Source organism: Schistocerca piceifrons, chromosome 7, assembly GCF_021461385.2.
Source record: "Schistocerca piceifrons isolate TAMUIC-IGC-003096 chromosome 7, iqSchPice1.1, whole genome shotgun sequence".
In the NCBI taxonomy this organism is placed as follows: Eukaryota; Metazoa; Arthropoda; class Insecta; order Orthoptera; family Acrididae; genus Schistocerca; species Schistocerca piceifrons.
In genome coordinates this window covers 217,597,333-217,613,448 of record NC_060144.1, presented here as the reverse complement: position 1 = coordinate 217,613,448, position 16,116 = coordinate 217,597,333, and the positions used below count along the sequence as shown (strand labels likewise).

The window sequence follows — 16,116 nt, the reverse complement described above, 5'->3', positions numbered from 1 at the left end:
ACATCACTCGATTACACCATGTCCACAATGACTACACCACATGAAACAAAGGAATGATATTCGGTGCAGCATGGTGTGGCATGTCTGTGTGGATGTCAAACTACACCACTCTGTGCAGCAGCGAACTAGTTCCACACGGTGTCATTACATCAAAGGAAGTATCTTGTGAGCTTTGATCTACCATTACTGTAAAATGTTCTCAGCAGAAACAGCTGTTGGGAAAAATTCATTTGTGAGCCAAACAAATGGATACCAAGGTGATTCAAAGTCAGAGAGATATTCTGGGATGTCCCATGTGTTCCCAAATGGGCTTTTGTAGTTCCACATATGAAAGAAGAAACTGTGAGGTAATCCCTACTATACCATAACAGCTTTACCTTTTTAAGATTTTCTTCTTTTTTCCCACCTGATAGTAAGTTATGATAGCTGAACAGATGAAAATTGTGCAATATTCCTTTCAGGTTTCAAAAATAGTTCCCTGTAAGACACAGGAAATGCTTAACATCTGACTCCTTGCTTACAAGTGGCTTCACAACATGGATTAGAGCTGCAGATTGTGCATTCTCTACTTCTTTCAACATCAACACATCAGGAAAGAAGGAAATAGGGCCTGCAATTATATTCAGTCTTACCCACATTACAATGACAATGGGCATTCAGTTTCCCTAAATCAGTTCTGGAGTTCAGTCTATAGGCCAACTTTGGGTATCACAGTTGGGTCTCCATGCACATATATTAACACTGCCATGTAAAGCTCCCTCAATTGTCTGTAAAGATCATCAAATAAGAAAAAGTATTTCTACAGTGAAAACACACATATGGTTCTGATATTTCTCAAACATTACGTGATAAAAAAGGGCACACAAGACCTTACTATTCTTCCAACATTTGTGTTTCAGATACCACAGCTAAGCTCTACAAGATGCCTATGTTATAGGCCCAGTAGGCATATTGTAAGTTTTGCAGGAATGGTTCTGTTATGCAAATTACAAGCAGAATGACTTGTATGACAGGTTACCTGTCATATGTCATGTTAAAGCAACCATCCTTTTTAAGCATTCTGCTGTTATTTGAAAGCTCAAGTGAGCAATTATTTTTGAAGAAGCTTACATTTTAAAAGTTTACAAAACTTATCAACTGGAATAAGTGTCTACATTAAGTACTTGAGTCTCAATATACAAAAAATCTTAATTTTGATATCTTTTTTAATGTAAACAACCAATTATTGTCACCTATGGTGTATACAATGCAACTATTCTCTGCAAGTGAACTGAATTTTTGTACAGTATCTGAAACTGTTGTGAATTCATTTGTGATAATTACTTTTGTTACAGTGCTTCTATGTTAGTGAACGATGACTAATACATCAGAGAATCAACCACCAGGTGCATTCTTCAAAAAATGGCTGTGAGAGTCTTACACAAAAAAAAATTCTGTCAGTGTTAGTATGAAGAGTGCAGATCCCCAAAGCACTGGAAAGGTATTATTCTCTGTCACAAAGGTGCTGAGAGACAAGTCATACAGCATTTCCTTTAATGTGTCTGTTCATTTATAACGCAAAACTCATTCAGCTTTACTTTAACCAGAACACAAAACTAGCTATGCCATGAGAAATATTATATTTTTTAAACAAATTTATATATATGTAGCCTTAAGTTGCTAATATTTCTCAATTTTCTCATTTCTAATAGATGTAAATATTGGTTCTACAGTGCACATGACAGCTACAAGACTAGGGTAAAAATCTGCGGTGTAGAAGAAAATGGGAGTTTGAAACATAAACTGTTAGCTGAAGGGAAGGGCTAAGCAGAGCATGCTAATGTGACAGAAAAAATAAGTCTCAGGGCATTTTCAATCTAAAGAAATCTACTCCCAAAGTCTCATGGTAACCTTTCAAGGAGAATGGAAGAAATCTTTTAATGACACAAAAGAACGTATTTTTTTCTTGAGTCTTCTAATTTTATGTTAATATTTTGTGACCCATAATGCAACATAAAAGAGATTTTCAAGAAGTTAACAAAGCATTGCTGTTAGTTTGTTTGCAGGCTGAAACATCTATATTAAGTAACCTTTCATGCCACTGAAATAAAGTGCCATAAATGTATAAATGCAAGCAGTCATCAAATAGCTTCTCTCCTCCAAGGTCCCATGAGACTGCTGGGTACATACCCTCATCCCCTGCATTCTAGACATAGCTCTAAGAGGCCTAAGGGCCCTGAGAGTCCTCATAGTTTTGAAGGCTTGTATGCCTCCTGCCCCACACAAGGATGCTACGAAGTTTATGAGCGAGACCTGAAGTGAATACATTTAGGAATTTTTACAGTTGAAACAGAAATGAAGGAAAAGAAGCACATCTCAGAGCAAACACTTACTACCACCACATCACAGCAGGGAGCTAGAAACACAACTAACTAAACGCAGGTGTATTGTATGGAGTTCCAAGCTGATTTGCTTGTGTGGGTAATTGTCTTTTCAGTTACCAACACAAACTAAAACAGATGGTAAACACATAATCAAGACTTATTTCCCCAAAATGGTGATAAAGATTTGCCACTAATTCATAACTACCATCAGAAAACTGCAGTGTTCTAACTAGATTTCTGTGGCACATGAGGCAATTACTTAAGTTCCCTAGTTAATGAGAGGTAATTAATTGGTCAGTACATATAGATAATTCACCAGCATGGAGAAATTAGCTTGATGATGTCTACAAGAATTGGTTTATCACCAACATTTGTTTTGAAGCATTCTGAGATACTGTGATGGGGAAAGAAACAAAAAAGGAAAAAAAGAAAGAAGTATTATACAACAAATGTTTGCACAGTAAGACTGTAGAAGAAGACCCTTTTCCTGAAACAAATAGATACAGTATACACAGAGAGAAATATTACACACACCACACAAATACATAAGTACAATGAATACATCAATCGCATTAGACATACTACACGTAAGCACTCACACAAAATACACATAAAGCATGTATACTTTATATCCACAAACGGGCGAGCAATGAAAGATGTTATCTACAGGTACGAAACAGTAAGTTTTGTGCAACACCAACACCCAGATCAGCTCAATGATGTACTCAACATATTATAAAAGTAAAATAAAAAAGATACATAAACATTAAGAAAGACAGACATGAAGAGTGGCACAGAATTGAAGAACATGGCATCAAGTCAGTAGGAAATATGGGGGCGGGAGTCTGACAGAGTTTGTGTTATTATTGTTCACTTAAGCTCTACAAAGATTTATCAAGTCACAGTTTGTAAGAACTCGTTTGTTATCTCTCTCTCTCTCTCTCTCTCTCTCACATACACACACACACACACACACACACACACACACACACACACACTTCTGAAAGAAAGGAATTTTTATACACACGTTATCTAGAGATTATGAATTACTCTGAGCAAGCATTGACAATCACAATGCATATTTTTCTATTTGACGTGCAACAGTAACTTTGTTTTCAATACGAAAGTATAAGGATGAAAATAATAATACATAATAGTGGGCAGGAAACATTTCACCTGTGCATGAATGGTGGGTGATATATAGCTTAGATTAGATTAGAAAATGGCATTAACTTTAAAGTCATTGTCATCTGCCGAAGAGTAAACCAATTCATTGCTCATCATTTGGCTCATAGTGAGTGATTCCTGTCTACTGATCTGATTTATAAGATTATTATGACCCATGAATAGAAAAATTTAATAACATGTGCAAGAACGCTAATAAAGTTTTATATTTCCATGAAAGTTAACAACATACAACTTTCAATTTATTTGGCTATTTCAGGCACATATTCAGGCAGTGTTTGTGGGAGCACACTTGAATCAAGTTGGTAGCCTTTCCCATTCAATGACTTTCATGTCACATTATGTCAATGAGAGACTCGTCTTTCTATTCTCATACCTGGTAAGTTTCAGGCATACCTTTCTTGCATTGTTAATGCACGTAACAAATTATGATCAATATTAGAAGCAATCACTTTTGGTCCCACATTTCTTCCAAATTTTCTTGCATCAATCTGTGTACTGATTCCAAATAAATTATTATATAAGTGAGTGTCACAGGTCTTCTTTGCTTTGCCATTTGCAAGTAAGTCTAAGAAGATAACTGTTGAAAACCATTTCCTTACTTACTTCCCGCAGAAGTGAATTAAACAAAGATGCAATTAGTGATATTTCTATCATTTTGACACTGTGATTCATTCACTAAACTTGCAAGGCATACTCCGCAAGCCACCATATGGTCACAGTGGAGGTTCCCCATACCACTTCTAGTCATTCCCATTGCCATTCCACCTGCAACTCAGATGTGGGAAAAACAAGTATCTATATGCTTCCAAACAGGCCTTGATCTCATCTCGTCTTCACCACCCTTAATTCAGACGTATGTTGGTGGCAGCAGGATCATTTTGCTATCTCTCAAAGATGCTGGATCTCTACACTTTCTCAATAGTGTTTCACAAAAATAATGTCTTCTTCCCTCTAGGGATTCCTATTTGAGTTCACAGCACATTTCCATAATTCTCTCATGCTGATAAATCCTAACAGTAACCAATCTAGCAGATACCTCCTGAATTGTGTATCTTTCTGTAATCCAAACTGGCTGGAGTACCAAATGTTACAGTAGTACTCAAGAATGGGTCACACACATGTTCTGTATGTAGTAACCTTTCTAGATGAGCTACACTTTCCTACAGTTCTTCCAATAAACCGAAGTTGACCACTCATCTTTGTTACAACCAACTTTACTTTCTTGATCCATTTCAAACTGCTTTGCAATGTTACACCTAGATATTTAATTGACATAATTGTGTGAAGCAGCGCATCACTAACACTGTATTTAAGCATTGCAGGATTGTTTTGCTGCTCATATTTATTAAATTGCATCTGCCACATTTACAGTCCACTGCCATTCATCACACCAAAAAGAAATTTTATCCAAGTCATCTTGTATCCTCATACAGAAAATCAAAGATGACACTATTCCATACACTACAGTGTCATCAGCAAACAGTCACAGATTGCTGCTCAACCACACTGTCAGATCATTTATGTACATGGAGAACAGAAGTGGACCTATCACGTTCCTCTTTGGCCCTCCTGATGATACATTTGCCTCTGAGAACAATGTCCATCCAGGACATGTTGGGTTCTATTATGTAAAAAGTCTTCAAGTCACTTAAATATGGGAGAACCTACTGCACATGCTTGGACTTATGTTAACAGTCTGCACTGTGGCACCCTGTCAAACACGTTCCAAAAATCTACGAATATGGACTCTACCTGTTGGTCTTTATCCATGGTTCAAAATATATCACATAAGAAAGGACAAGCTGAGTTTCACATAAGTGATGCTTTCTAAATCTGTGTTATTTGTGCTTAAAAGCACTTCTCTCTCAATGAAATCTATTATATTCAAACTTACAATATGGTCAAGAACTCTACAGGAAGCTGACATTATGGATATTGATCCGCAATTTTGCACGTCCATTGTTTTATCCTTCTTACATATGGGAGAAACATGTACTTTTTTCCAGCTGCTTGTGATCTTCTGTTGGGCTAAATATTCATGATAACTGCAAGTTAAGTAAAGGCCCAATGCCAAGGAGTACTGTCTGTGAAAGTGAATGGGGATTCCGTCTGGACCTGGTGAATTCTTTGTTTTCAACTCATTCAGTTGCAGTAGTAAAATCAACTCATTCAGTTGTAATAGTAAAATCAGCAACTGAATTGTGTAAGAGGAAGGGCAATGGCTTTTACCAAACTAGCAGCTTTAGCAATGAGGTATAGCTCTCATCAACTCAAAGAGTGGTTTGAACACTTAAGTGCTGTACTAGGATTAATCCTACTGGAGATGGTATTCAATAGCCTTCCTACAACCTTTAATTTGCCCAGTCAGTTGCAGGAAGACTTATAGTTTAACATATTCTCTGCACAACAGTGCAAATCTGCGTTTTCCGCATTAAAAAACATTGCCAGAAATGAAAGAAAAGATCAATGACAGATAAAAATCCTAGGGCTCACTGGGAATCAAACCTGAAAGGTTAGGATATTAATACGATATTTTACTACTGCACCATTGATTCACCAAACCGGCATCCTGCTTCTTAATGCAATAAAAATAGTCTTATAGTAATTCCCACTACTGATCATGTGAGCAGTTTAGCATTAGTAATAACAGTTGTCAGCTTGTGACAGATACTTTTCCCTATTGTTGTGGAGCTTAAGTTGTTCCATATCCATGAGAATTTGCTTCATGAAAGAATTAGCATAATACAATTTGTGACTGAATGAATTAATCATTTTAATTTTTAGTCTAAGTCCAGACAGTGTTATTTATTTGAGGTGGAGATGAGACCTGGTCATTGGCCTATAAAGTCACCCACCTCAAAAATTCATGGAGAATAATTTCTAAAAAGAATAAAGATAGTAACAAGATCAGATACAAAATCAACTCACACTTAGTACACATACAGTCAAAACACAGACTGTAACTGGCTGTCTGTAATACAAATACAGCATGTCATTTTCAGCTTTGTGTGCAGATAATAAACTGAATAAAATGACTTGGTGAATTAAATTTTCATGTGTCTGTGGATCTGTCAGTTTCATGGTATGAATATGAAAATATATAACACATGACTGGAACTTATAAAAATATTCTTTCCTTCTCCCACTAATGACTTCACACACTCTAGAACACTATTTTTTTTTCCACGACTCACACTATACATAAAAGTAATCATGACTGTACAATGAGTCCATTCTTCAAAACTTGTTCATAATTCTACTTATGAGATGATACAAGATTCTTAACATTAATTTACCAACACACATTAATTTTATTACTCAATAGGGAAAGTGAAAATAAATAATTTTGAACATCAGCACCTATCTTCTGCATACTTGCTTTATCAGTTAATAAGCTTAGTAGCTGCTTTAACTGTGGGGAAATTAAGGATGTTGGTAATCCACACATTTGATAATTTCCTTAACAAAAATTGAATTAAATTTTATTATCTAACGTAAGAACTGCTCATTATTCTTAGCCGCAGATAATGTTTATCCAAAGTCTCTCTATTTCCATCAATTAATGAAATGTACAATCAAATTCCTTTCTGTTCATTAGTAAACACACCATTCAGAAAAAAAATAGTAATTCACTTACTTCAGGACTGAACTCTCATAAAGATCTCCTCACTTTTACTCAAATGCATGAAATACGAGTAATATACAGCACAGTGGTACTTGATAAATCTTTGCATTTACACAATAACATGCCTTTTCAGTATGACCCCCACTACTTACTCTCATCCCCTCCCAGCGCGAGACTGCGCGCAATGGTCTCAGTGCACGCAGGGTCCGCATCGAGCGGAATGCAGGAATATCAGCAGCACCGGCCCAAATGGCCGCAAGGTTTATCAGAGAGAGCTATGCCGTGGGAAATTTATGTTAGTGACACATTGCTAAAACACAGACTGCAGAAACATTCACAATTTCTTCTTTAATCCCTTAATTTGCTATGTTATGAAAAATTCATAAATGAGAACAACAGGAAAGCTTTTGTGCCCAAAGACTCAAAAATCTGAGTACACTATTTTTACAATATTGTCCATATTTGTAGTCAATATGTGCCTTTGGGACAAAAAACCATTGTTCTCATAAACTACAAGTAAACAGATTTCACAGTCCTGAAAATAATACAAATAGTATAGTTTTCTACTTCATGGAAAGTAATATGTCCACATTTGTGCTGACAAGTAATGTAAAACATATTATTGGGAGTGTAAATACTAGTCATTGTTTATCATTATTATTATCATCACATGGCGCTACATAACATCCATAAATAAGTTGTTCATTAATGGACTGTAATGCAGATTACAAAGTTCAGTTTACCAAATGGTGATTTAATTCATGTTCTTATTTGTTAGCAGATCAGCATCAAACAACAAAAATTTTGATAACATACTATGGGTATCATCAACATTACACAGTTGTGTTTTCCATTATTTCAATACTGAACTGTGGTAAAAGGAATGATATTAATATCTTTAGAAACTTGCATAAAATGAGTGGCACATGTGGTAATATTTGAACTCGATACATAATTTATTATAAACTATATAGCAAATTATGCCAGGAAAGACATGTTCAAACCAAATAAAAAAGATTTATATTGAAACCATGATATAATAACTAACAAAAATATATTCTGTGGCCCATGATTTGACAAACAGTGTATCCAACAAAGTAAACTGAAGTATTAGATTCTATAGCTTTGCAAAAAATTAGTGATTTCAAAGTATTTGAAGGAGTGAGTGATATGTTATGCATTTATACATGAATGATGATGCACTTTTTCTAATAACATATTTAACAACCATTTAATTTTATGTTACTTCTTATCAAATCAGTATTAATTACTCTAATCTTGTACCATAGGTGTCAGTAGGAATCAAATCATATTATAGTTACATTCTTTACCCTCATACAAATTAATGATCATATAAAGAAAAAAATTTCACTGTAAATACTTTATGAATAAAGGAGATCAGTCACAAGAACCAGAAGCATTGAGTTATTAAGAGGGACACACAATAAAGAAAGAAAACTTGCTAGTGCTAGCTAGCATCTTTCTTGAGCTAGAGTACAAACACACCCATCTACCCAGACATGCATGCACGTGTGCATCCCCACCCCCCACACACATGCATGATCATCCCTATAGAGTGCCAGCGGATGCACAGTGCCAGCTTTGCAGTCTGATAGATGGTCTAATGGGAAGGGGGGTGTTGGGCCTATTCTACGAACAAATTTCCTTTACCGTATCCTCAAACAGCTCCAATCCCCCAACCAGTCCAAGAATCAGCTACGAAGGAGCACCTCCCTCATCAGCCAGTATAATCCAGGACTGGAGCAACTACACCATGTGCTTTGTTAGGGCTTTGATTATCTATCATCATGCCCTGAAATAACGTCAACCCACCCTAGCCCCTTCCAAACCCACCCCCTAATGTGGTGCTCTGTCACCCAGCCAACCTACACAACATCCTAGTCCACTCCTATGCCCATCAACATCCTAGTCAATCCCTATGCCCATCCTACTCCTAACCCTTGCCACAGGGAAGACTCAGAGGCAAGACCTGCTCAATCCACCACTTGTTACTCTGGCCTTGTCACACACTTATCCTACCCCGTCATAGGCAGGGCCACCTGTAAAACCAGCCATGCAATATACCAATTCTGCTACAGTCACTGTATAGCTTTTTATGTTGGTATGACTACCAACCATCTCTCCAATAGAATAATGGCAGCCACCAAACTGTGGCCAAGAACAAAGTTGACCACCAAGTGGAACATCATGCTCAATTTCAATGGCTACTTCACAATCTGGGCTAGCTGGATCCTTCTCTCCACCACCAGCTTTTCCAATCTATGGAGATGGTGGTTACCTTTGTAACACATCCTTTGCTCCAATAACCCTTCAGGCTTCAATCACTGTTAACCCACTAACCCCACACCTTCCATCCAACAGTTTCTAAATCCTCTGACCTATCACCCCCTCCCAATTCACATCCCTATGTCAGCTTCACTATGCACTGCTGGCACTGTGCATCCAGCCTGCAATATGTAGGGACACAAGTGTGTGTGTGCATATGTGTGTGTGTGTGTGTGTGTGTGTGTGTGTGTGTGTGTGTGTGTTGTGTCTTTGCACTTTAGTTTGAGAAAGGAATTATTCTGAAAGCTAGCAAGTTTTCTTTCTTTCTTGTGTGTTCTTGTCGATGACTCAACTTTTCTGCTTTTCAGTCAGTGGTACCGCTATACTCCTAAGGCATTTACAGTCTGCCAGAGCTTCCTTACTATAAGAAATTTCTATGTGCCAATTCGGACTTTCTATAAAGTCAAAGCTTCAAAACACAATACACGCCAAAGACTTCCTGGAAAATCAATGAAAAGACTAGAGCAATGATAAAAATGAAGAAGATGTGGATCATATTTCCTTTCCCCTGGCATATTTATTCATTCACACAACTTGTTCTATAAATAAGACCACCAGACTGACAAAGATGTTTCAACAAGCACACATAGCAAAGATTGCTCTGGGCAGTTATTTGCTGTTGAGACATTGTTATCCTGCCATCATCAGTTTTATAATCTACATGCTCAGCCAAACTGTGAAACTCTCATCCATTGCAAAAAACTACTCGAGCTTATAGACAAAATCTACATGCAAGTGATGATTGTACACGCAGTAAGTGGTCAAGGAGAACTTTGGATCTCTAATTGTCACAAGCAGCCAAAACTCATCCCTAAAGGGACATGCACAGGGTCACGTGAACCAGTTCAGAAACAGCTGATTAATGGCATCCACAGCGAGTCATTTTCTACAGACAGTGTAAGAGAGGATGCTACTATCAAACTGTCAACAGGATGGCTGACCAAGAAACACTGTCAGTGAGTGTTAGCCATTCTGCGCCAATTTTCACATGCTTTCTAATCAAGAGTGGAGAAAAGACAGTCCAAGTGACACACAATAAAACATCTTATTAACAATGAGGTAATCCACCAAGTAGCCAGTGCTCGTATAGGGTGACAGATATTACTAACAGCTGAACAAAATCATGAAGAAAGGCATCTATCCATTAACCCACACTGACAACACACTTGACTGCTCGACAGAAATAAAGTGTATATCAAATATGAACTTGCAGACAAGCTACTAACAAATCAAGGTTGATGAGGCTGATCTAGAAAAGACTGCCTTAATAACTTCTGACAGTCTCTAAGAGTTCAGAGTTATGCTGTTTGGAACATGTAACACTCTAGCCACCTTTGAGTGTATGATGGACAACCTCAATCAACATCTCACATGATCAATGTGTCTATGCTATCTGGATGACACTATTAGTTTTCTGAAGACATCTGAAGAACATCTAAGCAGCCTGGCAACATTGTTGAAGTTTATTTAGACTGCAGGCCTCCACCTGAAACCAAAGACTGTCTCTTTGCTCAATAAAAAATAAAATTCTTGGAGCACATAGTGAATGCTGATGGAGTTCATCCTAATCCAGAGAAAATAAGAGCAGTCAAAGATTTTCTGACTCCTTGGGACATTCGTGATGTGAGAAGCTTTCTCAAAATGCGCTTGTATTATTGATGATTCGTAAAAGACTTCTGGACCAAGGCACATCTCTTGGAAGAACTACTGCTAGTCAGTTATTTCTCCCTCACTCTATTTGCGAGTGGAAAAGGAAAAGAAATGACAAGTAGTGCCCACCCAGTTGGCCATGCAGTCTAACACACAGCTTTCCGGGCAGGAAGGAGCGCCTGGTCCTCGGTACGAGTCTGCCCGGCGGACTTGTGTTGAGGTCTGGTGAGCCGGCTGGTCTGTGGATGGTTTTTAGGCAGTTTTCCATCTGCCTCGCAGAATGCGGGCTGGTTCCCCTTATTCCACCTCAGCTACACTATGTCGGCGATTGCTGCACAAACAAATTCTCCACATTCGCGTACACCACCATTATTCTACCATGCAAACATAGGGGCTACACTCGTCTGGTGTGAGACATTCCCTGGGAGGGTCCATTGAGGGCGGAACCACACAATAATGCTGGGTTTGGTGTAGGGTGGCAGAGGGATGAAGTGGACTGCGGTAGTCGTCGTGGGGTTGTGGACCACTGCGGCTGCGGCGGGGACGGAGCCTCTCCATTGTTTCTAGGCCCCGGTTAACATACAATACAATACATACAATGACAAGTAGTGGTAAGGGGTACCCTCAAGAAGCACCGTACAGTGACTTGAGAAGTAGGTGTAAATGCAGAGTAGACTGCAGGGAGAGGCTAATTTTTTTTGACAAAAGATATTTCTTTTTCCTTAAGGAGATGCTAACATCTTCTCCAGTCCTAAATAGCATGAGAGAATGCCAATATAGCACTTCACACCAACTCTAGAGGTTATCAGATAAGTGCTGTTCTAGTACAAATCCAGGAAGGTGCTGAAAAAGTTATAATTTATGCTTCCAGGGAACTCTGCAAATCTGAGATGAATTACTCTACTACTGAGAAAGAGTTCTCTGGAGTTGTCCAGTCATATTTATTTGGCAAACCACTGATCACTGCACAGACCACCAGTCTCTACAATGGCTGATTAGCTTGAATGATCAACTGGGTCAGCTGGCAATACTGGGAATGAGGTTTTAGGAATAAGACATCTGAGTGGCATAAAAAATGGACACACACACATATGGACATCGACTGCCTTTCAAGGAATTCTGTGGTAGAACATAGTAGCATGGATGAAATCTCAGCCATTATTACATTAAATGACATTGCTGCTGAACTGAGTGAAGATTCAGTATTTTTGAAAACCATAGAGGAACTCACTGAATGAGAATTCAAATCAATAGACACAACACTGCATAAGAGAAACGATGATCCAATGGCACTGAAATGGTTCCCTGCCATCCCAACTTATCTATGTCCAGCTATCCTGAAGTTTTTCCACAATGCTTCAACAGCTGTTCACCTGGGATCTGTAAAGACTCCACACAGAATCAGCCCCAGGTATCAGGGCCAAGCCTCTACCGATCTCCTAGACACTATTTGAGCCTCTGTAAAGCATGCCAATAATTGATGCAAGTGACGCAATTACCTCCATGCCATCTGGTAGCAATTCTGCTTGCAGAAGCACCATTCCACAGAATTGGAATTGATTTCTTGGAAAGGTTCCTAAAGCTGACAAATAGCAATTGATGGATAATAATATGCACTGGCTACCTCACCTGTCACACTGTTACAAAAGGGGATCTGACTGCTCACGCTTTGGAAATTGTAAGGTTCCTTGTACTAAACATTATTTGGCAGCATAGAGTATCCTGCATGATGAACACTGGCTGTGGAAAAGTTTTCTAATTGAGGTTACTATCTGAGAGGATTTCATATTGAGACATCACCCACATTCATATTGAGACATCACCCACAGGATGAGAACTACATGCCAACTACAGACAAATTGTGTCACAGAACACAAGACATTGGTGGATGTGATCTTGATGTCAGACAGAAAGATTGGTATACAACACTGCCCATCGTAACATTTGCAACAGCACAACAAAGCAAGACACTACAAGTTTGACAATATTTTCTGCTCTATGGTAGTGAAGCAAAAATGACAATGGATACACTGTTTCTGGGTCTTCTGGACACTATTGAGTATGAGAAACACCCCACCATCACAACCAAAGAAGAAAGACAGTTGGCTTCCATATGGACCTGGATACACAGGAGTGAGACTGAGAGAGCTATAACACCAAGCACCGGCCAATGAGATACAGACCAGGGGAGCTGGCATGGGTTTTTATGTCTGTGCAGAATATGGGACTGTCAGAAAAGTTACTAAGATGCTACTTTGGGGCACACCATACCCTTCATCATATGAAGAAGAGGATTATGAACTTTCATCATTAAGACTGCATTCTGACCTGAGTGGCCAGCTATAGTGGTCACGTGCGCTTGAAGTGTGCCTGCTTGAGTGAACGTGTGTGTCTTCCTTTCTTTTCTGAAGAAGGCTTTGGCTGAAAGCTCAGTGTGGAGTGGTCTTTTAATCCTGTCTGCAACTCAACATGTGAGTAGCAATCTATCCTTTTCATAATTTTTTATGTGATGATGTTCATTTAAACACAGTGTCAAACTGTCAAAGTTATTGAAATAAAAATGAATACTCTAATTGCCACTCAGGTCATGAAATTTAACATAGTGTCATTAGGTTCAGTTAACTTTTAGGGAATGTTCTTTTATTACTAAAGAAAAAAATTAATCTCTTGGGTGACAAAGTGAATTTAAGACAAAAATTACAATCTGAAGAACATGCTGTTCCTGAAATAGAAACATCACAAATTACTATTAGATAATAGTTCCACATCTGCTGGATAATTCTTACACTGAAAATACAAATTTCATCAACAAAAGATTATACACAATATTTCAAAAAGGAAAAATGGAGTACTTGGATATATGAGAAGTAACATTTCACAATTCGAAACATCACTGTGATATTTCGTTCAGGTTCATGTATCATCTAGCTCACTAGAAATATCAGTAAATTACAGGTAGCTTTTCAGTTCATCAATATTTTTATAAAACACTTATTGCATTATGTAAAAGAAACACATTTTAACTATGACCACAAAATTTCACCCATGATTTGTATAATAATACACAGGCCATTACTGATATTTTAATCCAGACAAAAGTATAATCTACTAAAATGTTAGTATCATATGGTACAAACAGTCAAAAAATGGGGGGGGGGGGTGAAGAGAGAGAAGGGAGTGGGAAGGGAGGAAGAGGAGGGGGTGGGAGGGTGGGAGGGGGGAGTGGGGTGGGGGGAAGAGGGGGAGAGGAAAGTGTAACATTCAAAAATTAATGGCTGCAAAGTTCTGGTTAAATGAGTCAAAAAATTTCTTTCGCTAACTCATAATTTGCAGACATGTATGGTGTCCAGCTCATCCTACAATGTGACCTAGTTCTGTGGCTATTGCTACCAGTTTTTGAGGATACTTTTCCATTTAACAGCGTTTCAACTATTTCCAAAATGTTATTACTTAAGTTATGAAACTGGTGCTATCAGATATGTGTACTTTCTCTCCTTATAACAAATTAAAATACTATATTTGTTTTACTTTGAATGTATCACATTAGTGTAGCTGCAAAGTTTATCTACTGTAAGGCAATTATCACAATAGGTCAACTATGGTCCTCTAGAATATTTCAGTACTCATGAAATGCTTTCATTTGAATTTACATTTCATGGAAAGTATCTAACCATAATTAACTTGGTCATATATTTGTTTCTCCTTTTATTAATGAACAGAAACACCATTTTCTATACCATAAAACCAAATAGTTTGTAAAGAGGTTATTAACAATTTATTACAGGTACATGTAGTTATAACTGCAACACTGTTAATGAAACCTATGTTCTAAACGTTTAATGTTTTTATTGCTATTCCATTTTATACAGAAATTTCTTACCATCACAATGATGAAATCTAGCCAGCACCAGGCATTTGTAAAATACTTTCTAAAACCCAAGGCCAGCCATTTAATTAACATCTCAAGGAAGAAAATAACAGTGAATATTCGATCCATATAGTACAAAATATCTTGAAGAATGGGCCTCTGTTGTAAATGGACATCTTCCAATGCCTTAAACAAATAGAAACCTTATTTTAGACTTAAATATAGCTTTTTAATAAATTGTATTAAATGACTGTTTTCCTTTCCCTGAAACACACATTCATCAAGGTGTAAACATAATTATTCCCAAAACAAGACAAGAATGGTAATTGTCAATGGTTATTTGATTTGTAAGGTTCACTTAGAAAAAATTACAAAGGAAGCAAAAAGCTAATTATTAAATTAAAGATACTCCTCTGGAAAACTACACTATTTTGCTCACGTGTTGCCCCACACTTGGGACGGGAGAGTAAATTTTTAGAGCTGCTAAGAGCTGGTTATGAGATAAATTGTTATTAACTACTAGTTCTTAAAATGGAGAGTCTGTGTGTACTCTAATACTGAGTGATTCAAAAAGAAAGAACATATTTCAGCTGTTTATTACAGACAAACTATAAAAGACAGGAACTCGCACATGTCACTGGATAGAGGAAATTTCAAAGCTTTCACACAGCTGTGCTGTTGTTTGTTTGTAGCAATATAGTGACAACACCACAAGAGGAATGATTTTGTGTGATGGACCACAAGTTCTTGTTTATTGCTTTTGAACATGCAGGTCACCAGACCTCACACCTTGTCATTTTCTTTCTGTGGGGGTACATAAAAGATAGAATATTTGTCCCACAAAGGACAGCTATTCTTCAAGAGCTGAGGAATCAAATTGTTGAAGCTGTTGATACAGTAAACAGGGACCAATTGATTCATGTGTAGAATGAAACTGACTACCTTTTCGATTTTTCTTGAGCAACACATGATGCTCATGTTGAGTGTATGGTATAGCATTTGAGGGAACATAAAACTTTAAACCTCCCTCTATCCAGTGAGAACTGAAATCTGTCCTTTCTTTTTGAATCACCCTG

General features: G+C 37.6%; 1 protein-coding gene across 1 annotated transcript in view; it reads right to left on the bottom strand.

The window, feature by feature from the left end:
- The window catches only part of LOC124709134 (sodium channel protein para), an 878,324-nt gene that overhangs the window by 204,391 nt on the left and 657,817 nt on the right, over positions 1-16,116 (bottom strand). Inside the window, exons 25-26 of the mRNA XM_047240797.1 lie at positions 15,053-15,226; positions 2,170-2,292 (exon numbers count right to left, since the gene is read on the bottom strand). Of these exons, the coding sequence (XP_047096753.1) occupies positions 2,170-2,292; positions 15,053-15,226 (297 nt within the window). The remainder of the gene's footprint in view (positions 1-2,169; positions 2,293-15,052; positions 15,227-16,116) is intronic.